This window comes from Takifugu rubripes, chromosome 20 (assembly GCF_901000725.2).
Source record: "Takifugu rubripes chromosome 20, fTakRub1.2, whole genome shotgun sequence".
Classification (NCBI taxonomy): domain Eukaryota; kingdom Metazoa; phylum Chordata; class Actinopteri; order Tetraodontiformes; family Tetraodontidae; genus Takifugu; species Takifugu rubripes.
The window spans coordinates 10,662,208-10,687,564 of record NC_042304.1 but is presented as its reverse complement, the minus strand read 5'-3'; the positions used below and the strand labels follow the sequence as shown (position 1 = coordinate 10,687,564).

Below are 25,357 nucleotides of genomic sequence, written 5' to 3'. Positions count from 1 at the left end.
TAAATGGAACCCCAGGTGAAAGTCTGGCTTGGATACGGCCCTTGAGGAGTGGATTTGCCCACCCCTGGTCTAGAGCAACAAGCAGAGTTTCATAAATGACAACAGGCAGGCGACCTTCCCTCCCTCCCATAAACATTTGTTTTGGTCCGCTTCACCAATAACTGTCTGCAGGTAACCGCTGAAAATAAAACTGACAAACGGCTGCTTGGCCCGCGGCGATGATCGCTAAAGGACGTCCGTGTTTACCGCAGACATTGGCGTTTGCAAGGAACACTCTGTAATGGGAATCTTACCAGGGAAGTTCCGGGTCAATGCGACTCCTCGGAGTGGCCATATGGTCAGAATCAAACCAGAGCCAGCTGTCAGCGGCGCAAAACGTTGCATTATTGCCAAATTTCCTGATGGATATGCAGCTCTGGCAACAGGCTGACACGCAAATACCAACAGTTGCTCCGTTGTTGGTTGACAAAGGAAACATCTGTAATGAGTAATTAAAACACACTTTAAAACACACACACACACATATATATTAGATACATACACATGATCACTAGGTCATGTGGGGAATCCAAAAAAAGGGCAAAACTTAGCTGACCCGTTTTCCTGTCAAAAAAAAGTTTTTCTCTTTCTGCTTTTCATAAACAGTCTGTAAATATGATTGATTCTGCTCCTACTGAATGACCCCACAAAAGAGGTCACCCCCCCCCCCCCCCCCCCCCCCCCCCACAACAGAGGATTGGATGTGGATCGGAGCTGCAGGGAGGATGTTCACTGAACTACAGATGACTCACTCTGATAAATTCCACTCACTCACATCCCAGCGGTGCACTTGAGGGAGTTCCAACCTTGTCCCTCCCTGCCCCACCCCCACCCCCACCCCACCCCATCGCCCCCATAGCCTCACACCCTCCCTTGTTTGCATTGACAGGATCTGTGTGTGGGGTAAACCGATGCTAGTCACCGTCTGACATTTGTGTACACATGCTTAAGCCCACTCATGGAGAATACAGGGATTTTGTTACCGATGAGATGCAGCAGGGGAGCGGCTCTGTCATGCCGCCGAGGCTTCTGGGATGCTGTTCCATCGTCCGCTGAGAGAAACAGAAGGAAAAGAAATATCTTTATTTTCTCAATCCGGGCGTACCGCGTTTATTAATGCTACAGCACAAACGTTACAGTTGAAGTGAGAGGATTTCATACTCTCGGATTTATTATTTTAACTTTCTTGACACTTTTGCTCTGCTCGGCAGTGCGTGATGGAGTAACATGGAGAATGACAGCAGGAGGGGATTACCGCACATGTGTGGCACTGTGCAGTGGTCTCAAGCCATTTCAGGTGCATTGTGGGATACATGACCACCTGATCCTCAGAACAATTCGTTCGGAACAGCTTTGTCGTACTCGCTCATGCCTTTTATTTCTGTCTTCATCCATTTTTTTGTATCTTGATCAACTAGTCTCACATTATTTTTATATAGTGATAACATTTCTGCAGCATTTATAGCGTATGTTAAATATATAGCATTCCATCCTTCAGGCTATGCTGATGTCCTGGTGCTAACACATCTTCTGATAACTTTTTTTTTTTTAAATGAAATACTAAAAGATCACCTTTGCTAATTGCTTAAAATCCTTCTCAGCTCTCCCGGACCCAGCATTTAGGTTGATGGCCTTGAGCCGTGGGATTCAAAATCTGGAAACAAAAGCCATTTAGATGCCTCTGAAATGGACCACAGCTCAGTCAGATTTGTCCCTGCTGGAACAAAAACGACCGCCTGGCTACCGAAACACTCCAAATGCTGCAGCGTTACGCGCTGCAACTTGCCACTCGTCTCCACCAGATCGTTTAATCTCTGCGTGACATTTGTCCCACTCCGAGGTCTCGCGTCACCTCCACAAATTACAGCCCTGCCTCCCCGCAGTGCCTTTGAGGAATGAGGAGATGGTAGATTTCAAACCTGGCTGCGCTGGTTTCTGTTAAAACTGAGGGAGAATCGACGAAGAAAGAGGAAGCTGAGCCGCTGTTTCGTCACATTCAACCCGAACTTTCCAGCACTCTATTGTAATCTGCTGAATGTTGAAGATTGCACCAAAGCTGATTACAAGAGGGAAATAATGAGATTCTTCCTCTGCCATACATGGCTGACATATGATAAATTCCTCCACTACATCAGCTGGGCCGGTCAGCCGCTCTGGCTGCATGTCGTAATCTCCAACGTGCACATGCTGACCTATTTATAGGCTCCTCTGACCACTATCTGATGGGAGATACGCAGGGCGACAGATCGGTATCAAGTCCGTCACGGCCTTCCTACACATCACATGGAGATGCTCCTCTTCCTTCCTCTCAACTAATTAAGATCCTAGATGTGATAATGTATTAAATATGCACAGCACCTCTCATCTAAGAATATTTTGTTACTGCAAAGGAGAGCGTGGAGGAATCCTCGCCTTTGTCCGCAGCTGTGGCGTTTTTCTTGCTTTCATCACATTTAGGAAATTATTTAGAGGAATGTTTGTAAAAAACTGTCAGACCAAGACGTTGACTTAAACACATCGCTGCTGTGCCCTGAAAGCTTCCAGGATCAAACAGGAACTAACAGCAGATGGTAGACGTCAGAGGGTGTTGACCACTTTTAAACAGCCGCGATGCTTTAAATGATAAAATAATATGCAGTTTTTTTTAAACATACACTATTTTTCATGGTGGCAGTTGGTCTCGGCGAATTGAATGTAAAATCTTTACTTTGTCGCTCTTCTCTTTGAAGTCACTTTGATCTCGCTGCATGACATTAAAGGGGCTGTTTTATCTGGTATTGTTCTCTAACCCTCATTAATTAGCGGACACATTTAACGCCTTTTTTTTTTTTTACGTTCTCAGTCACAAAATTCAGTTCTTTCAGCTCAAACCCTAATTGCAGAGAATCCACAGCTATCAGAGGCATTTCTTTTGTAGCTTGTAGCTACATCTGTGCTTTTAAACACGGTGGGAGCTCCTTTAATCACCACATTTGCATTACATCACCCTGAGCCGGCCGCTCCGACAATTTCCTAGTTTACTTTAATACCGCTCGGCTTCAACCGCCGATTATTAAATTGCATTAAAACCGAAACATAGCGGGGGCTTTTCGTCACTAGTCTCATTCCACTGAAACAGCAAATGACTTTTGACGGTTTTATTTTTAAAATGCTCATGAAAACTTTCTCCTCTCAGAAGACGTTCAAAAGAACACTTGCTTTTGTAAATTCCTTTTTTCAAAAATCAAAAGAGTGTTTTCGTTAGGGGGCCTGATCCCCTACAGACTGCTGAGCGCAGTCAAGCTGCAACTTTAGCTTGATGCACGTTACAGCCCATCACAGATGTATGCCATACTTGTTATATAATACCATTTTGAAACACTAAAATCAAAGAAATAAAATCCCTTGAGCCATATCTAATGCTGATAACATGCTTATGCCAAATCTGGAAAGGCTCCATCCCCCCCAAACCCTCCGTATGAACCACAGCCTGGATGTATTTATTGCTGTATGTTGCACTATTTTTGCTGACAACAGGAAAGCTGAAAATTGTATTTAACTTGATAAAGAGGTTGAACTCCCCCCCCCCGACTGCTTTGCAGTAAATAAAGGTAAATGATACTTTGTTTTGTGCAGTTATTTCTGGTTGTTACTGCGACTATTATGCAACAGTCCCTGGCGATTGTGGGCGCGATTAGATATTTGAAAGTATGTGTGTGTGTGTCCCAGTGGAAAAATAACACATTCATTCAACACAGCCTGTCACTGAAGTTGTGACTAAGAAAGTGAGGAGAGAGTGCAAGAGCGTCCAAAGGAACAGATTTGCCATTATGGCCCATGACATTTAGCTAGCCACTAATCATTTTGTGTGTGTGTGTGTGTGTGCGTGTGTGTGTGTCAGTGAGTGAGGGAGAGAAAGTGTGACTTTATGAATGCATTTCTTAACCCCTGTAAATGTGTGTTTGCATCAGCACAACTCATTATGTGTGTGCAGTGTTTTCGTGCACCAATGTGAGTCCTCATCATGGAAATAGCTGATATTAGCCGTGCTTAATTAAAACGAGCAAGGGCAAAGGTCAGCCACTCAGCTCTCCTTCCTCAGAGAGGGAACAGATAAAACACAAGTGAGGAAGAACACCGGCATTTTTTTGTGTTTTTTTTTGGGGGGGGGGGCTCCCACAGTCTCTTCTTTTTGGTTATCAGCCGTGTGGTTAGATTCTTAATCGTCAGTTTACAGTTGCGAGTGCAGAGCAACGGAAAAACGAGCCTTCGAGTGTGGTAACGAGTTCCTGCCGCGTTTTTGCTCTCTCCCTTCGATAACCATTAGATCAGCCGATCTGCGTGCTGCCTCCTCCTCTTATCGATCGCCGTACTTGTCAAGTGAAACTGCCGTTGCCATGGTGCCCGCAGAGCCCGTAACAATCGGGTCAATAGTAAGATGAGATGTCTGTCAGCTCCTTCAAAGGTCCTGCAGATCCTGGTGGTTAAGAGGATGCAGTTATTGACAGTATGCGATGCCTAGCAACACCTGATACGGTCTCATTATTTAAGCCGTTTTTTAAATTCTGAGCACAGAACGGGAGGAAGGGATTTAACGGCAGCCTAAATGAACGGTTCCTGCAGCAGCGTTGTTGGGCCGTGACTCTGGGAGGAAAACAGTTGGTACTCGGAGGTGCAAATCACAACAGACACGCGGGTGTTCTCACTTCTCCTCTGAGCATGTTTCACAAAACACAGCAACAACAGAGGGATCGCTGCAAAACATTTATCCTCTGTCCAAAAAACACAAATTTGAATTCTCAGCAGTTAATTTGCCTCCGAGGAAGTGGAGAGTTTTTGGAAGTTTTCCTGAACCCCTGATAAATAAGGCCTGTGAGAAGCTTGTTTATATGAGGTGAATCCCAAATGTCCACAGACGCTTCAGCCAGAGTTTCTCCGGCTTTAATTGGACTGATAAATATCGCTGGATACCGCCCGGCCCCCCGGCACCCCTCCGCACATCTGCTTGAATCTAGGCTGGAGGGGGGTCACCTGCCCGTCGTCTCCTTTGAAACCCGTCCACCAATCAGAGGAGGGCAATTATAGAGCGGTGAGAGATTTCCTCTGTGCGTCCTGGTCACTCAGCTCCAGGTGAGACGCTTCTCTTCCTGATCCCAACTACATCACAGAATCCACTGCTAATAATTTGGCAACGCAAGCCAGGCTAGGTCTTCCATCTGTATTCCGCACCAGACGGGGGTTTTTAACGACAGGCGCTCTCCTGAATAGTCATGAATCCGACCTTTGGGAAGTCCTCAGTGGATACAAATTGCCCTGTATTTCTTCTGCTCGTTTCAGTCCAAAGCTTCTCTGACCAGCTCTGTCAATACCGCAGCGGGCGGGCCCACCGAAGGACCGCTCGCTTTTGAAATACGGTCACACAAAGAAAAAAAAAAAACACGCAAAAGTCTCTTTGCACACCGAGTGTGTGTACAGTATCAAACGTGTGCACACAGCGCTGTCGAGAGCGGCTAATCCTCTTCAGCAGGTGAGCCATGGATTATTTGGCAGCCAACGTTATTTATCGTGGATTTGTTTGACTCACCGATGAGGGAAATAAATTAGCACAGAGCAAACGAGAGGGTTTGACAAACAAGGAGCGATCATTGTTCGGATCGTCCTGGTGCCGGCAGAGGAGCAGATATCAGTGATGTGAGCTTCATGACAGTAAAGTAAGAGTAAAGATGGCGCAGGTGTCATGGGCGTTGTGGGACCGTCCCCCGCTGAGTGTTAACAACAATCACCATTTTATCTGTCATGGCTGCTTTGTGAGACTTGAAAGATTTTCCTTTGCCACCTTGAATTAAATCAACCGTTAACATTGAAGATGGAATAGCATGATGAATTCTAAAGCAGAGTTATGTTAGCAGGTAGCGAAATAGGATAAAACTGGATATCTTCCTGGGGACGTTAGGAGACCTTAGACATCCCATCAGTCGTGGAAATTGACAGCAACAGATCCGTCGTCCACGCCGACTAAGGATGGGCGGATCGATCCTGTGGTATCGATATATCGATACTCACAAGCTACTCATTTGGTATTGATTTTATTTTATAAATATCGATACTAACTAAAATAAAATTGGATGTGTATGCATCACTTTCCGCCGTTTTAGATTAGTTACTTAAATTATTATGTGCCGGGACACCCCTATACCTGGCGGCGTATTGAGCTGGCCCATGTCACGTGACAGGAGATAGCGAATGAGCATCAATGTGCAACATAGCCCGCCGAGCCGACACAGTCAGCATAAGGCAGAGCCGGAGGAAATAATCAGCCAGAGGCGCAATCGTCTTAAAGCAGAAAATGTGAATATGATACTTTTTCTGAACAGCAATCTGAGACTTCAGTAAAGTGTGACGACAGACCTCAAGTGCACTAAAGGTGTGATGGTGTCAGACATTGTTCTAGTTCATTTTCTCATGGAACAACTGTCTTATGCAGGTTTAAAGGATAAGGAAATCCTAGTAATCAATTGACCATAATCAATTGTATATAAATGGTCTGTATTTGTCTTAAATGTAATAATATTTTGACTGACAAAAATTGCCAGTAAGAAATGAACAGTATCAGTATCGATATCGATGAAAATACAAGGAAAAGTATCGGTATCGTATCGAATCCCAAATATGTGGTATCGCCCATCCTTAACGCTGGCTCATAGTTCAGGAAAATCTGACACAAACGCAGAGAATGAAGATTTCTGGGCTTCCTGTCTGAATTTTCGCTGTGTACATGTCCACGCGCGTTGAACTCTGACCTTTATTACTGCGTCAAGGCCCAATGACAAATGGAGACAGAGCTTTATTTCTTTATATCACACTCATCCACCCACCCACCCACGCACATACACACACACACACATTCTCGTTTTCTATCTTTCACAGACATAATAAGCTACAGAGCTTAACCTTCAAACAATCCTTTAAAGTTGTGAGGACCAGTCAAAATGTCCTCACTTTGTGGAATGAGTGTTTTGGTACCCAGTATGTATCAAATACATGGACACACACACACACAATCAGATGTTTTGCTGTTGGAAAGATATCCTCCAAAATGTGCCGTTTGGCAGACTCAGTGTCTCATGGTCGCGTCTATCAAAAACACTTTGTAGATGCGAACTTAATTGAAAAAAAACAAAAGAAATGAAGCAAAAGAGTCTAGAGAGAAACTGTGTTTATCATAAGCAGGATGCTGAGGATGGGCGATTACCTGAGTAAATTAGAACCATTTTCAATGAGTGGTTGATAGCTTATCTTTGAATTGCACGCCCAGTGCAGCTCCCCCATTGAAGATTAATTGCCCCTCTCAAGGTATTCCAAAAGTTCATTCTCATCAATTGATTCCTTTCAAATTCCCCCAGAAGTGCATGAAATTGGTAACAAGCGCCCCGTAATCAGGCTTCCTGCATCGTTAACCTCATTGGCAATTACTCATCACATGTATTACTTGTGACATTTTGGGAAGCATGTTATTTTTGCACCATTAGATCATGACAGGAACATCATCACAAAGCAATGGTTCTTTGTCCTTTCAACAAATGTGGTATTTGCAACAGCCCCCTTTCTGCAAGGGGCAACATTTCAAAAAGAAAATCATAAAGAAAATTGTTAGAAAATTGCAGAATGTTACAATCAATGCAGTCAGAAACCCAGAGCGACTCCCAAATCACCAACATGAAACCTTGAGCACGACCCGGCTCAGGGGCGAATGGGGAACAGGTTCTTGGTGGGGCTGACATGCCGAGTCCCTGCCTACTCCAGTATAGGAATCCAAGTCAAGAGTCAGAAAATGACTTCAGTTCCACAATAATAATTTAATTTCCTTAACAACTCACATCTATAGGCTACGTGTGTGTTTTACACAGGAACAATATCAAAAACAATAAAATACTCAAGTTTACAGCTATGATATCAACTGAACCTACACAAAGCAACAGTGTGTGTGTGGGTGTGTGTGTGTGTGAGAGAGAGAGAGAGACCGACTGTGTTCTCTCACCTATTTGGGTGGAAGCTGCCGCTCAACTGTCGCTAACGTTGCCGTCATCGCTCTCATTCACCTTTAACAATCACTTTGGGCCGTTTTCTGTGACGGAGTCACATTTCCAGCATCCCAAACTCATTAAATTACGCGACTCTAATTGGCTGAATATTTCATTTTTTACCCTAGCAACCGTACACAATTGGCTATTTCGTCGCACTTGCGGGCACTTTTCACCAGCGCCCAAGAAGAATTCTATTAATAGACAAAAGAAAACCAGTCTGTCATGTCAGCTGAAATTCACTGTCGAGAGTCAGTTGGTGGAAATGATGTTTATAGAGTTTAGTTTGCATGTAGGCTCCCACTAATGGGGAAAAAGGCCATTGTTAACAACATTTGTAAAGGGAAACTTTATAGATTTTATATAAATTTATATGTAGTTTTTTCCCCTCCACATCAGGAAGGGCGGTGCCCCAGCGCCCCCTATGGGCCGGCCGCCTCTGACCAGGCTCATGGGTGGGATGATAAAGAGGAGCAGAAAGAGGAATAGGTTGGGGGGGGGGCAGAGGAGAAGAACAGACATCATAAATACAAATGCACTGGTCTTTGTTAACCTGAAGATATGAATTTAAAACTAAGCGGGTCTATGGGGGTCAGAGGTCAAAGGTCAGTAATGGTGTCAGCGATGTCTGAGAGCAAAAGAGCGAGAGCGCCCTCAAACATATTTAAAATAATTCTTTTATAATCCTCAACAATGACAGGGCTTTCTGTAATATCCTCTTTACTGGTGGGTTAACTGGACAGTGAATTTATTAGACATAAATGTTAAGTGTTTACTTGGGCTGCATCATGTGGTACTGACAGTTATGAAGGTAGAATTAGTCATTTTATACTATTGGCCATCTAAAGCTGCTGCTGTCATCATTCTGTTCTGCTCCCTCGCCATCAAACACCATCACCGGACCTGCAGGCAAATTCCTGCAGTACATTAATAGGAGAATATGATTGGATTCATTGCACGTAATGATGTCATTATGGAATAATGTTCATCAGCTAATGTGCACTCGCTTCGAATCTGTGTCTTTAGCCATTTGCTGTCATGCTCCAAATCCTCAAATCTCCATTTTTTTTATGAACCTGCTCGGCGTAAAAGCTGCCCTGCGTTGGGTGCCAAAAACAAAGGGCTGATGAGTTCTAATGGTTTAATCCTCAACTTCCTCCTACACCTCTTTGCTTCTGGGCTAAAATAAATTGGAAAGGGAAAAAAAAGGTTTATAGCAACACCTTTTATTGCTTTCATATTATCACCTCACAGCAGCGTGGATTTCATTGGAAAAGGAAGGAGGTTGTGTTTAATAACTCCGAGACAGCAGCGAGTAATAATGGTAAACAGAGAGTCATCCTGAACTTTTGGGGCTCCGAGTTAAGTGCTGGATGTCGACACTTTAAAAGGGCATCGCAATGTCGGTCCCATTTTAACGTAAAACCTCCCAAGGTTTGATGTTGCAAACTGAGATGAATACAATCCAGAAACAAAGCCACACATCCTCTGAAGACGTCGCGCGCCAGCCTGCAAATCCAGAACCTTATGGAGCAGAAAATGTTCAGAACCTGAAGCAAATGCAGAGAATTACTTCACCCTATCCGGCGAATCTGAAAAGTAAAACAGATCTGTGGCTAATCCAGTTTCAAAGTGCTGCGTGCTGTTAATTAAAGACGATCTATCCTCAGATCAGTGCGTCTCTGCATTTTAATAAGCCCGCAACATTGTGTTGTGTTCGGGTACGAAGTGTGCTCGCGGGCACTTTCAACACCTTCTTTGATTTCTGCGGTGTGTGTAAGTGTGTGTCCTTGTATTTGCTACATATTGAGTATAAAAAATACTTATTCTACTATCAAAGTGACAACCTCTTTACAAAGTGTGGCCATTTTGGCTGCTCCCCTCAGCATCAAGGGACCCTTTAGAGCAGGGGTGCTCACATTTTTTCAGCACGTGAGCTACTTACAAAATGACCAAGTAAAAGTGATCGACCCACCACAAAAATGAAAAACATCTAATTTTCAAATGTATTGAGGATTCTTTGTGTGTCCAATGTATGTTGATGTACCTTGCATAACCGACTGAGCCAATTTTGCAAAACACACCTAATAATTAACGATTAACATTTTTTTTTTAATTGCCAGAGTTTACTTTAATGACTTGCACTGAATTGAATCAGCCAGGGATGCATAAGGAGAGTAGCTGCTGACAGCCTCAAGCACACTTCCAAATGTTCCTCAGTCATGGTGGAACGTATTTGGACTTAATAATCTTCATATGCTTAATAATCTTCTAATGAAAGTGATATGTTTTTGTCTTCTTACTTGGTCCCGCTCCCTCATTCATTTTGATGACCATAAGCTTTAGCGATGGCTTAAAATCAGAGGTAATTTGCTGAATAGCTTAGCGCTTCTGACTGGTTGCCCTGTATGTCAATCAAGTAACGGGATTGATGATAGGCTGGCATCGTAAGTTCTGCTGCACTTGGCGCCGTTGTTTGCACTTGATTGGTCACCTGAATGTCAAATTCAGTTGTCATCTAACTGGCTGCCCCGTATATCAATCAAGTGACAGGATGAATGATAGGCTGATATTTTTTAATGCCACGCCGCGATCGACCGGTAGATCGCGATCGACGTAATGAGCACCCCTGCTTTAGAGGGTTTCAGGCTGAGGTTAGAACTGGGTTAGGGTCAGCCTGGGATGGCCCTCAAACACTCCTGAGTGGGGTTTGTGGTTTGCTCCGTGTTGACTGGCTAACCGAGATGACTCTTGTGTGGAGCCCCACAGAAGAGGAGCATTAGCTTAGCCAACACCCGCTTCTCTCATTTACAGCATCCACCTCCATGCACACCAACACACGCGATGTTTACTTCATATTTATTAACACACAGATGCAGCTTGCAGCGATAAAAGGGAAGAAAAGAAATGTTGCACGGGCAAAACTCCACAACCGCACACTTCAAACCAAGTTCTCCCAGAATATGACACACTCGTTAAATTTAAGCCAATCACAAGACAGGAATATGAGTGTGTGTGTGTGTGTGTGTGTGTGTGTGTGTGTGTGTGTGTGTTCAGGGTGATGGAGGACATGTGAAACAGTTGAATCACAGAAAAGGCAGACGGGATTTTACCTCGCACCACACTGCTCACCACTATTCATTACAACAAGTGGCCGGTGCCCCCCCCCCCCCCCCCCTGCACTAATTGGAGTGCTGGATGGTTTTAGTTTTAGCCAGTAATGGGGTCCTTCAGAATGGTGGTAGAATTCATCCGGGGGAATTAATGGAAGAGCACTTTTGTTTGCGCCTGGCTCTGCAGGAAGGAAAACCTCTGCATTTTAATATTGCAGCTGTCAGCACTGCGCTAATTCAAGGTGGCGTCATTAGAGCTTTATTTATTCACCCGAGGCTCCTGCCAGGAGGACGACGGCACCCAGTTCAGCTGCAGCGGCTCACGCACAGCGTCTCCTGCAGGGACTGAGAAGGTGAAATTACAGTGAAATGGGCAAACATGACACTCGTAGCATTGTTGCTTAATTAGCATTTAAAGAAACGAGCCTTAGCGTGCGTGTTGACAGATGGTTGGTAATTATCTGTTGTTGGAGGTGCAGCACAGTGGCGAACAAACCTCTGATGTTTGCAGGAGCAGTAAAGAGGATAATACAGGGCAATCAGAGGATGGGCTTTTCAAAGCAATGCGTCAAGCAAGAAACAGGTCCTGCAACACGTCTACAAGCTCTCCTCGCTGTGGGGGGGAAGGGGCGGGGGGGGGGGGGGGGGGGGGGGCGCGATGTAAAGAGATCAGCGCTCAAATGTGAGCAGAAACCATCTTTGTGCTCACGGTTAAGGCTGTGTTTTCCTGCCGGATGTACACACACAGATGTTTTTTCATAAAGCTAAAAGCAACATCTTCAAACAGCTTAAACTCACAATGCAGTGGATTAAGAAGAGAGCAACATCTTTAGATTGTTGCTTATGTTTGCGTTGCCAGTAAATAAAAGGCATCAATAGCTTTCAGCGTCCCTATTTACTTTCCGGTGACTAATTAGCCTTTACGTCTGTGCGGGGAACACGCATCTCACACTTTTATTGTATTCCTTGGGAACGGCTTCAGTCGTTGCAGCAGCAAATGTGGCCGCACAGTAAAGCGACCGGAGGCTCTCCATCCTCCCCTTTGAAATCCCCTCCCTGCATACTAAAGAGAGATAGCATCAACAGAGCTATCAGACACGGAGGAGATGTGTCAACAGTCCTCCAGCAGGTAAACACGGCACTCCAGCAGGCAATAACGGCGATTCCACATCTCCTCTGAAGGCCCTCCACCCTCAGCTCATTTAGAGCCGGTCAGCCACCACAAACAGCAAGGATGTTTGACCTTTGACCCAAATCTTTACCCAGTGTATTTGTTTGTTTTCCTGAGCCCGAGTATTGTTTTTTTAATGATAGCCATCCCGCCGTACAAACACGGCCCAGAGCCGATGTGGCAGCACTCTGGAAGCAACATGGACGCCGCTCGGTCATTACGACGGTATCGCCTTGGCGCCGTTGGTCGCGGGAAGCATCGCGTTTTCGAGCTGTTGGTCCTTTATTGAGGGGTATTTCAGCAGGGATGAGAGGACGGGGGACTCTGGAGGCCCGGAGGACGGAGAAACCATCACTGCGCAGCTCAAATGGCGCCGGTTAAAATAGTGCCGCCTAAGCCTCAGTGTGTGCATCCCTATACGCATATAAATGCTTGTGTGTGTGTGTGTGTGTGTGTGTGTGTGTGTGTGTGTGTGTTGAGCAGAATAAACGCCAAAGCTTTTAACATCAAAGCTGAAAGAGGATTTAAGTGCCCAGAAATACCAAAATGATGAGAGTCACTGATGTCCAGTGGGGACAGTCAATGAGACGCCCTCGTTTATTTTTTGGAGAATATGCTTTTCAAAGGGCCTCATTTTTGCCTGTTCGCAAACTAAATTACTGCTCACAGGTCAGTTTTTGCTGCTTTAAAAGGTTTAGTTTCTTTCATGAATTGATTTTTGAACAAGAACCGAGCCTTCAGACAGCGACGGAACGTCATCAAGACTTTAAAACAGCAACGTTTTCACTTTTCTGGAAGTAAACATGTGGTGGTTTTACTGATTTTGTAGATTTTAAACCACCAGGTTTTGCTTTGCTTTGTTTGATAGCTAATAGAACCACATGGGGCCGTTCCCTGTATCCGGTTTGTGTGTATTAAATGTTCATTTGTTTATTGATCTCCCTCGCTCAAAATTCATCTGGTCTGGAATCTTCTCATTGATCTTATCCTCCAAGCCTACTTCTCCACAAGCAACGATCTTTCCCACCATCATAAAGTTATCCTGATACTCCAGATGAACTCTAGATTGCCGTTTAATATTTGTAAAGCCTCTGCGATCAGTGTTGTTGCAGGATTGTCTCCAGTTCGGTGGTTAATATTCTTTAAGTTAACCAGAAGAGTCCTTATTTGCCTTATTAATTAACATTCATTATTCCATGATTGGGAACTCTTGACAACAATCCGAAGCATCTCAGAAGGAGCCAGAGGCTTTGGATGGGGTTGATGTGGGAACCAGACATCAGATAGAAAAGTTGCTGTTTAACACCTCAGAAAGAGGTCGCTCAGCATGACATTATTGGACAGTTTTCTAATTGCTTTAAGTTTAGGAGGTCCACCTTTGCACATATTTCCTTCACTGAAGTTATGCAGGTGTGAGAATGCTAACCTTTGTTATGTTTCCTTTCTAGTTCCTCCGAAGATCTACGACATTTCCTCTGACATCACTGTAAATGAGGGCAGCAACGTGTCGCTCATCTGCACGGCCAGTGGGAAACCAGAGCCCACCATTTCCTGGAGACACATAACCCCATTAGGTGAGACGACCCCTCACACAGCTATGCTAATGAGCGGCTGCGCGGATAAAGAGGCAGAAGGAAGGATAAATGGAGGGAGGAAGATAGGAAGTAGGGACAGGATCAATAGGTGACAGACTAGAGAAGAAAGGAAGGGCTGTCCTTTAGTTACTGTGATGGCGAGGAGCCACGTGGGGTGTAAGATTTGAACATGCAGGTAAAGAAGACTATTTTTACTCCTGTACTTTCAATTCATCGTCGAATCAGCCTAAAATTCATGAGACGCGTTAATCCTGTTAGTGCTGCACTCACCTTCCTACTGAAGAACAGTTTAAAAACCTCCTGTGGAGGTTTTGTGAACACAATACCACATCAACGGGTCCTTTTTTAAAAAAAAAAAAAATCAAGTGCTGTCCAGACAAAGACTGTCGAGCTGGGTTTCATACTTTATTTGAGTCTGTGGGTGGCGTGTGGACTGAAATCTACCGATTCAGCCAATGATCTCTTTCATATTTTGGTCAAAACTTTGACTTATTTCCAATGGGGCACCCATTTCATTGTCAATATTTCATACTCTGGGTATCTACATCCAACAAAACATTGACACACGTCAACCTCGTTAACATCTTCACAGTATCTTCTATGAGAATCTTAAATCATTGCCAAAGATGCACCTGCATTGCATCAACTTCAAGCAGCTTTATTATAGTTCTGAAGCGCTTGGTGATACCTGAGCACATGTCGTTTGTCTGTCGTTTTCAGTTGAACATCAAGATCAACGCCACCTCCCATGATTTGTAGTTTTACATTTAAAATCAGGCCATTAGCAGCCACACAACAAACTCACAGGCCCGAGTTTTCGAGGCTGCGGCAGCATTAATAAATTGCCGCTGAAGGTGGTATCTTTATTATTATCGCTATCAATTATTTATGTGGCTGCGAGTCAGAAAAACACATACATCTTTAAGCACTCTGAATCCTCCACCCAGGCGTTTCCAGCCCTTCCTCATTTTCATATTAATGGATTAGAGCTCGCTGTGCTTATCAGATAGCTGAGGAGATGACTGCATTTATCTTATGGCTGTCAAATCCTCCTCTGCGGCCGTGGCCCAATTGCGTTTGGGGAGTTTGCAGGCGATGATCAAAAGAACCGTTCCAGAGTCCGAGTGGCCGTCGCTCTTTTGACTTTCATGTGGCGGCACTTTGAAGTGTGCCGCAGAAGGAATGATACGCTGGTCAAACGGAAAGGGACTAAATGTAATCGTAGCCTGTTTCCCGGCGAATCAGAAGAGTTCAAAAAAGGTTTATTTGCTACGGGATCTTTGAGCTTCTTATTGTCAGGAGGGTTCATTTGTCCAAAGGATGTGAAACAGCTGGAAAGTTGTAATAGGCCAATTACCAATCGATGGAATTCCATTAAATCTGAGGCACATCTGAGATATGTAGAGTGGGTGGTTCCAACTGGAGCACAGGCACAAAATAGGCGCACAGATAGAAGATTAAAGGAGGATGGCCGAGTTTATGTGAGTCTGGGAAGAGTAAATGCTCGTTGTTGTTACACTGTCTTCTTAAAACCGTTGACTTGTCCTGCAGAGACGGGCTGGTTTTTCCTGTCTGACAACACATTTGCCCTTCTGCTCCACTAGAATCTAATACACCTGAGAAAATAAACACATTCAAAGATAATTAACAACATCTCCACGTAGCAGAGCAGCTGCTTCCATTCGTCTCACAACCAAGTTCGCTGAAAGAGCGCATTAGATTCGCGTGAGTCACTTCATTTTCCAGCTGACCCCCGCAATGTTTCATGGTAAAAGCTTTGCCTTGAAAGGTTTCTCTCCCTCCAAAACACTTGAATACAAAGTGTCGAATTGAATTCTGGAAATGGTAGGATAATGTCCTTGCTGTGCTCCGAAATCCATTATTGCAAAAATATTTGCGTTGTACAGTGCCGGTAATATTTCACCGTGGAGCGAAGCACGTGCGCTCTAAACAGGCTTGGCTCAACTTCCTCCCGTGGTGTCAATACCTGTGAGGCCATGTAGCTAGCAAGAAATGGGAGCTAGAGGAGGTTAAATGAATGAGAAAGTGATGTTTGCCCCCATCAAATTACCTTAGCCATATCTACAGCTAGCTTAAGAAGCTACATGTAGCCTCATATCAGTTTATCTATGTCTTCCGCAGCATCCAGACAAGTCAAACTATTCAGCTTTTTTCTCCGCTGCGAACATTCGAGGGAGGAGGGGGGGATAGTTTTGCTGTGTAAATAGTTCCGCTGCAGCAGTCAGTGAAGTCTGACAGAATGATAAATTGCCCTGACTGACTGTCAAGCTCCCTGTTCCTACTCCAACTGTTTTGTGTTTACATTTTCTTCCCCTTCAGCTCCCTTTCCCAATCCGGCAAATGCTGCAATGAGTGGAGTTTAGTCACAAACTGTACAGCGTGACGACCATTTGGACCAGCAAGTGTGTGTGTGTGTGTGTGTGTGTGTGTCTATGCAGAAAACAGCCACAGGAAAATTAGATGGTTGTAATTGTGAAGGCAAAAAAACAAACGTGGCTTTGAAATCCTCGGAGGTTTGAGGTAATCTTGTAAATTGTAAAGAGGAAGTTGATTAAAATCATAGTTAAAATCCATTTAACGCACAAGCTCCCCCCCCCCCCCCCCCGCCTTCCCCCATGAAGACCAGGCTCTCTTAGGTGAAGGGTTCTAAGTGCGTCTGGGCCTCACATTTCTGTTATAGGTCCCGGCGAGGCTCCTAAAAAGTCTTTTATCGCAGTCTGCTGCGTTCGGTTTGGTGGACGAACGGGTGGCTCGGCAAAATTGCCCTGATAAGCTTTTTCCATCGAGAGCACAATCCATGGAACAGAAGAGTGACCTCTGCAGAAGACTGGCTGGAATGGATTTGATTGTTGTCTTGATGGAACTCAGCTCAGCAGCATTTCTCACTCCTTCGCTCTGTGTTTCAGGGCAGCTTTGTGGATCGTTTATGTCGGCTGGATCTGCATGCAGACACACACAGACCAGGCCGATATTGCTGCTCTCTTCCCACCTTTTCCTCCTTGAGATCGGGCAGCATCTAAATCCCAAATTTGATGATTTCTGAGGTTTAATATTAGCAGCAGGAGGCAAACCGGCTTCATTCAATTCGAGAGGTGGTGCGGGTCACCTCCAACCACATACTTACTTCTGTTTTTTAAGATACCCACACATCATTTTCTTTGTTAAATCTCTGTGCTGAATTTTGTATTCACAGTTTTTTCAAGGTATTAAAATCCACTAATTAGTTTCATTAAATCTCACTCTCGGCAGCTGAGCTGAAAGTGTGTCATTAACTAATCAGCAGTTAATGAGGCCCCCACCCACCCACAACCCCCACCGCATTCAGTCTGTCTGCATAGAAAACGCCTGGAAAAGAAGAATGTGCTATTGGAAACATGATCACAAGCATCGCCGACATCATTTCTGCTAACATTAGCAGTTAGCAAATCATTTCTCTGGTTGCAGCATTGAACAATCATACATTTTCCCTTTTTTTTGCATGTTTATTACAGGTTTTATGTCCATGAGCTACTTTTATAATCACCTTCGGCCACAGCTGGACGTCAGCTTACTTGTCTGGGTGACTTCACTGTGTCTTTCCTCATTTCTGCCCTGTCTCCCCTTCTTGTACCCAGCAGGGGGGCCCCATATGAGCCTGGTCCTGCTCAAGGTGTCTTCCTGATAAAAGGGAGTTTTTCTCTTGTTGGGGGTCAGGCTCTGGGTTCCTGTGAAAAGTCTAGAAGTAATTTTGATGGTAACGAATGCTTTATAAATAACATAAAATTGAACTGTACCTGGGGCTTCTGAGCGATCGGATCACAAATGCAGTCTGAGTGCTCTCAGATGTGAAATCAGAGCCGTCCACGCAGCGATACGATCACACGGAGCCTCGCGGTAGCGCACCGGGACCGAAAGGGGTCACCGATCTCGCCGTTCCACTTCCTCTGGGTGCTCTCCTCAGATGGACAAATGTGCCTGCACACAAAGTAACAGCGAGGTAATTGCGCAGGTCAGCGGGGCGGCGGCGTGTGGAATCAGAGCTGATTTTTACTTCCTCCGGCTCAGTCGGGCTCTATAGATTTTAATGGCTCCAGATTGGCAACCAGAGAGCAGCGTGTGGTCCCTCATCAGGCCAGGCTCACAGGCGCACCAAACCCTGCACCCGGCTAAAACTGGCCCCTCATTCTGGCCCACAGTGTGTCGGGGGCCAGAAGGCAGGAGTGCACAATGTAGCGGCGTGGGTTGTTCTCCATTTTCAGGAGTTAAAGGGATAAATGGATGTAGAAAATGGATTCTTTGGCGACGCCTTCACTATCTGTGCATTGCAGCCCTGAAGGGAACATTCTCATGGCTCCTCCACACAAATGTGGGGATTTGCTTACTGCAACAGAACCCAACCGGCGCCGGCGCTGAATGGGGAAATTAACCCTGCTGTGATTTCGGTAATTTGCTGTAAGTAACATGTCCCTCAGGTGGAGAGAGTCTGTGTAGAATCTTTGCATAACTCCAGTTGTTGGCTTTACGCCATTTATGTGCCATTTATGCTCATTTCATCATTATTTTTCCAGGCTGTCCTTTACCGACTGGTTTTGTTGGCTGTTATATAATGACCTGGCACAGATAATTAGGTGTATCTCAAGAATGTGCCTCCACTTTGCTACATCCTATTTCATGCTGTTTGGTGATTGCAGTCCTTTAACAGCTACATTCTCAACACTCCCCTTGTGCTGCTCAAGGTTTCCTTGTGTTAAATCAGGTGTCTGTAAAACCTCAACACCAAACGTTGTTGTAAAAGATCTTATATAATTAAATTAACTATTGCAAGTAGTACTTTAGTGACATATTATCTACTTATACTACATATAAGTAAAGCAGCTAATCATACAATTCTCTTTTTATCTGGATGGCATGAGCATATTTATTTTCTGTTGTTCTCTTCAACATCAGACAATGATGTTTTTCACTTTTGCTGGACAAGAACCATACTCCCACCACCGAGAGCTTCAACATAGCATTGCTATAACAACATTTCCCTGACATCATCATCCTCCAACACTGGCCAATGTAACTAACTCCAATCAGCTGGCAGCCAATAGCTGCCTCTGCACATTATGGACGCTCCTGTCGGGCATCATCGCGGCTGAGATGAGTGAGGACATGACTCACTGTGTGAGCGGGACCCTGATAGGCAACGGCAGAAAATACCAGAGGGTCCAAAATCCAGTGGCTGATTATAAAAAGGGTGGACATGGCATGGTCTTAGAGGCTTGAAAAACAAATCAGCAGTTCACAAGTGTACTGGAGGGCCTGCATTCACGTGTGTGTGTGTGTGTGCGCCCCTGTACATGTGGCAGAGTGAGGACCAAAGTAGGCGTTTCATTTTGCAAAATGAGGACCTTTTTGGTAAATGAAGACATTTTGCCCGAGCAAAATGATTCAGGAGTTTTTAGATTTAGGTGGTGTTTAGGATGACAATTAGGCATTTTATAGGAATGCTTGGGTGAGGGGAAGGGGATTGGGTAATGTATTATGTCAGGAAGGGTCCTCACAAAGATATATGGAATAAGTGTGCATGTTTGAGTGTATTCTGTAAAATAGGGATTTCTCTAGTCATCAATATGATTGTTACACCATAAAAGGATCCTTTTCACATTCACTGTAAATTACTGTTCTCTAAAGCGTTAAACAAACATGTCCAAAAATAGTCCTTTAATTTGGCCTACATCCTGAGTTTATTCATTTAATTGTGTCAATCTCCCTTTACCAAATATATTTAATCAGTGTGCAGCGTAGGCCTCATTATAACCACATAATTTGTCCATTGTCTGAAAATTAATTTGGCAGCAAGACAGAAACATGAGGTAAGACACATTTTTTCTCCCGGATCATGATCCAAATTACTCAGCGGGAGGAAAATTCCGAACAGTCAAAACGCAATAAACCTTCACAAATTAATTATCTCAAAGCTTACATATGGACCAAACAGCATCAGGAATTATATGCAGTTACAGCATCCAGCTGTCAGAACAACTGGGAAAACACATAATTGAATTTACGGCGACCAACAATCCAACATGTTGCCTCCATAAGCTTTTAAGGGTTTGGATCAGTGTTGGATCATACAACTTTCTTTGGAACAGCTCAAAAAATACTTTAGGATTTAAACCATTAAAAAGCCCTAAAATGCAGCTGTAGTAATATTAAATAAATTGTCTTTTTCACCACCATGTGAAGTGTGTAATTTCCTTAATGTGATATTGTTCATCATCAGTTTAACTGAGCCTCGACAGGAGCATAAATCATTCATTATTGCTCATTCTTATGTGCTGTGGTGAATGTTTTTATGACACGGGGCCCTTCTGGTGCCCAAATGCTGGACATTTTAACTCAAAAGGGCAACGCAGACAACTATTCCCTCAGTTCAGACAAATAAAAAAAAGAAGAAATTGAAAAACCCCCTTTTTCCTTTGTCTTTATTCTCATGACACAACTGTAAATGTGTGTTTATTTTTATTCATAACACATAGATTATTGGAGGCTTTTCCTTATGTTCGCATGTTTAATGGAGCGTTCGTGACCCATTTTCATCACATCCTCTGTTTTAATGAGAACTGTGTTTATTTTTAGAGCTGCAGATGTTTATAGCTTCAACTAACCTCTGACACCCATAAAAAGTTATTTTTTGAAGTGTTCGCTTATGAAACTGTCTCCTTGCATTGGAGAGAAGTGGTGTTTTCTGGAGTGTGGAGCTTCATAAGTGAGCATCGGACCATCTGCCTCAAAGAAAACAGTTCCAGGATCAATCAGATCAGGCTAAAGTTGAGCTTCAACAAATATGAGCTCTGAAGCACAGTGGAGTTCTCCACTTTGCGAGGCACCTAAAAATAGATCATTATTTAAAGGGGAAGCAGCAGTTACGCCCAACAAACAGCCAGCACAATCCTCAAAGGGCTGGGATGGTGCCGTGTAAATGTAGTGATTCTATATTTTCTATATAAAAAAGCTGCAGGAGGAAAAACTGTGATGTCTGTGCTGCAAGTTCAGTTCAAAAAGAAAATACAGTATTGAAACAGAGTAAAAGGGTCCTGAAATGTGTTTTATGTGAGTTGGACATCATGAATTCTGAGTTTTGTCATCTGTAATAATGACGTTATTCTCATATGAACAACAGCTTTCCTTGAAATTACATTTTCACTTTCTCTCAGCAGCCTGTGAGCATCTAAACGGGATTATTCACAGTTATCAGATGTTTTGGTCCAGGATCTGTGTGGGAGATGCTTTTGAACGATGGAGATGACTGAAAGCGAAGTAGCATCATTGTTGTTAGCTTTAGAATCACCTACGCATGATCCACAGACAACAAACTCCCATGTAGGAATGGTCATTGGCACCGGTCCCTCTCCAGTAGAGGCTCCTGCTGGAGTAGTAGGGGGGTATTCAACGCTCTCCAGTAGAGGCTCCTGCTGGAGTAGTAGGGCGGTATTCAACGCTCTCCAGTAGTTTGGATGCACCGGTTTTGACCACAAACGTCCATACGGCTCCTGTAAAAGGTGTTCCTGTCTCATGGTTCTCATCACTAAGTGGATCAGCTCTGCAGTCCGACGCAGGAGGCGTCATTGTAATGGCTCCGACTGTCTCTGCAGCATTGATCAGCGCCTCTAACAAACAAGCTAGACTGGGCGGTACCACTATATGTCCCAGGAACCCATAACGCTGTGTGATGGAGACTTACTGAAATGAATATTTGGCTTCAGCGTCGCTGTGGGGGCCACATCAGCGCCAGCAGAAGTTACTTTAAGGATACAGATACTGTAACATAATCCGCACTTTACTCACCACATTGATTAAACAGAAAGAATCCGCCACCAGAAGGGGAGGTTTTTATTTCCTCTGAGTCCTTTTTACGTACCGCTGGTGATAAAGTGCCCCCACTTTGCTGTTTATGAGCTCACAACTGTGTTCGGTGCTTCTGTGCATCCGGAAACCGGAGATGTGAAAAAAGAAAAACCTTTTTCTGACACCAAAACATTTGATCTCTGTAAATAAACAAACAAAAAAAAAAGCATAATCCCAAACCTCCAGTAAAAACAATACTTGAGCCCAGCCACGAGTCGCGCCGGACTCAGAAACGCTCCTTTGTATTGCGTCTTTTGTCCCTGTGCTTTGGCACATTAGCGCTCCTGCCTCTCACCATGCAGAGCTTGTTTTCAGATAGCTGGTCTTTTTTTCATATTTGCTGTTGTTTGTGCAGACACCGATATCTCTGCCAAGACCCTTTTGTTGCCAGTACAACAGTGCGAGGAGAGACGGGAGAGCTCGTTATCGACAGTGCCTCCATTTTTGTTGTGACATAGCTAGCAGATAGAAAACCACCAAGGTTGTGGATTGAGGGACTTTTGTTTTTTTTTGTAAAGGCATCAGGCTCAGTTGCAGGATAAACTGTCAGCACACAATGTTGGACACACCACTGCGGGTGGTTTGGATTCGCCTCTTTTATGAGATGTTGGGCCCAGGTTAGCTTAATTCAGCACACTTTTTGCTCACCACCCTTTCACGCTAGTTGTGAGTTACCTCTGGCTAAAAGTACTTAGAAGTACTACACTGATCATTCTGTTGCTACATGCTGCCAATGCTACACATTATAAAAGAGGTTCTCCTGCACTGTTGATTGAAACAAACTTGATTTGTTCCTGTGTTCTGGATACAATTGCTTATTTCATCCTCATTATTCAAATGGAATTACACCTGATGCCCTTATTGCTTCTTGGCAGTTCTTAGTAGCGGCACATTCAGCAGCACCTGTCTCCTGTCACCTCCAACAACGCTGGAATTCCGAATTAAAATGATCCCCTTGCTGATCGAAGCGGACTTGTTTGTGTGGATTGTCGCCCCCTCCGGCTTTGCACTTAAGCCGTGCTAATACATCAGTCATGCTGCTTTGCCACAACTGCCTTTGGCGCCATTAGCTAGTTATAAAGATGCGCCATGTGCACTGAGCTATCGAAAGTGTCTGTCTTCTTGGAGGTAGTTCTAACGGCAGATGATGACTGGAAATCGGCTATTATGTGTTTTTCCCCACGGTCGTATCAATACATATCGATTAGCGTGCCGCTAATCTGCTGCTACTTAAGTGTGCAATAAAGCTAATCAGGCGCTCAGCACATCTGAGAGCTTTCTTTACAGATCAAAGTTTTATCAATAACGAGGATTTGTCTTTACCGTCCACTCTACCGAGCCACGTAACCCGAGTCAGGCCCCAGTAAGTGTTCTTTTCTGTTTCCAGGCAGGAAGTACGACAGCGTTGAACATCTGAACATCACTGGCATCACGAGGGACCAGGCCGGAGACTACGAATGCAGCGCCCTGAACGACATCGCCTCGCCCGACACCAAAACTGTAAAAGTCACAGTCAACTGTGAGTACTCAGCCAGTCTCCTCTCCTTTGCGTGACTCGGGTCCAAACTGGAACTAGACGAGGGCGCAGCGTCCCCGGAGACGCGAGCCAAGAACGTGCAAAATCTAAAGTGGGAAGGGGCAAAAAAAGGTAGATTCTAAATCTTTAATGTGAGAATTCCCTTTTTGTCTGCACATGTAGATGATTAATTCCCACCAAGGAAAGGTCTGACTGTTCTAAGCAGCGTTCCATTATGCAGGTAATGAGTCTTTCCAAAGCGTGAGGAGACAGTAATGAGGAGCCCGGGCATTAATGAATGATCCCGGGCTTCAGCTGTCACGGTCACAGGGAAATCAGCCGTCGGAGGCGTGCGGAGGAAAAGGTGCCGGACAATTATTGCCATCCTTCCTCTCTCTTTTTCCCCCCTTAAGTGCTCCTCTGCTTGGCTTTTATTCGTAGAGGCTTCTGCGCTCAATCTCACTTTTGGCAAAACGTACCAGGCGGTGGGCCACGGGGGTGGGGGGGGGGGGGGGGGGGGGGGGTATAGGAAATGGGCTCCTTTTGGCCCAGTTACTGGCTCATATCTGGAAACCTCATTATGCAAGGTTTTCATAGTTTCAAGTTTGATGAAATGTTTTATTTCATGCACCTTTTTTTTATTTTATTTTATTTTTTTAATCTTTACGTCCACTCAGACTTTGGCCGTTCTTTCATTCTGGCTTCATTATAAAACAAAAGTTTTTGCCGCCATCGTTTCCACGGCATTAATGAGCTGGGTCTCTGCGGAGTTTCGCAGGCCAGTTATAAATAGCTCCGCCGAGACACGGGTGCGAGAATCAAAGCGCTGCGGCGACAGGGACGCTCTTTATACCGCAGAACAAAAGAGATCTTCATAATGACCGATAAGGCTCGTCACTGCTGCGCGGCTACGGCGGGAGAGGAGGTTAGCGTGGGTTCAGCGCGGCGATTAACAGGACTTCCCCTCGCCACAGCTGGAGCGGCTCAATGGGCGGGAATTCAGTCGGAATTCTTCTGGGGTGATCTGTAGTTGATGGAGCCGTTGCTACCGCTGAGCGCTCACCCAGTGGTCGCTAGCACGTCCAACTGTGCACTTGTATCTGACGCACAGTCGTCTAAGGCTTATTTAGCTGCTCTGAGCTGCCCGTTTAAGCAGTCTTCAAATAAAAAGCAGGGAATCATACATTTGCACCAGGAGCAGAAAATGGATTCCAACAGGAAAGAGGGTCGCTGTTAGCCTGCATGTGGCTAATAAAGTCACATCAGTTCTGCCTTATGGACTGAAAAATGACTCTTTCAAAGCCGGCGTGGCTGCAGCACATTCGTGGGCCGAAGTGTTGAAAACGCACGGCAGCCTTTTGGAATATCTGCGACGTGTTTTTAAAGTCATCCAGAGTGTTTGGGGAAAGTCCACGGCACTCGAGAGGCTAATGGGCTAAAAGGCGTCTATTTTCTCGAAGCTTTGGAGTCACAGTAACAGTAAAAACGCGCTTAAGTGTTTCAGTCCAGCGTAATTTAAATGTTGCATCATTTGGCAGGTGTGAACCGTACGCAGTAATACCTTCAGAGGAGCTCTTCTGGATTCAGACTGGTGCTTTTTATGATGTGTTTTCTTTTGTAGTTTAACTTGTGCCCGTTTCAGTTTCTTTGTGTTCATTGTAGTTGTGTTCACACACATTGCAGTCAATCTAAATCTGATTGATTACCTGCCTGTTCAGGCTGATTGGGTGTCTGATTTAGCTGGTGATACCCAAATAAGTGTTGTAGCCCTGACGGCCACCTGCACACACACGGCTAACGCAACTTTTATTTTATTAAAATAAAAGTCTTCCTCACTGTGTAGATCGCTGGACTTTTTAGCTGCATCATCTGTTCTTCCTCATGATGCCAAATTCAGGTGAAAAGAGAAAAAAAGTGTCCCGTGCCTTTATTTCACAATAAAGGATGTCATCCCTAATATCTGCAAA

The 25,357-nt window shown here is 44.6% G+C and overlaps 1 protein-coding gene across 5 annotated transcripts in view; it reads left to right on the top strand.

Moving 5' to 3' along the window:
* negr1 (neuronal growth regulator 1) overlaps positions 1 to 25,357 on the top strand; it is a 92,886-nt gene that overhangs the window by 29,790 nt on the left and 37,739 nt on the right. For all 5 annotated transcript variants that reach the window (XM_011614955.2, XM_003974270.3, XM_029827931.1 and 2 more), the window contains exons 3-4: positions 13,832 to 13,957; positions 23,262 to 23,393. In XM_011614955.2, the coding sequence (XP_011613257.1) occupies positions 13,832 to 13,957; positions 23,262 to 23,393 (258 nt within the window). The remainder of the gene's footprint in view (positions 1 to 13,831; positions 13,958 to 23,261; positions 23,394 to 25,357) is intronic.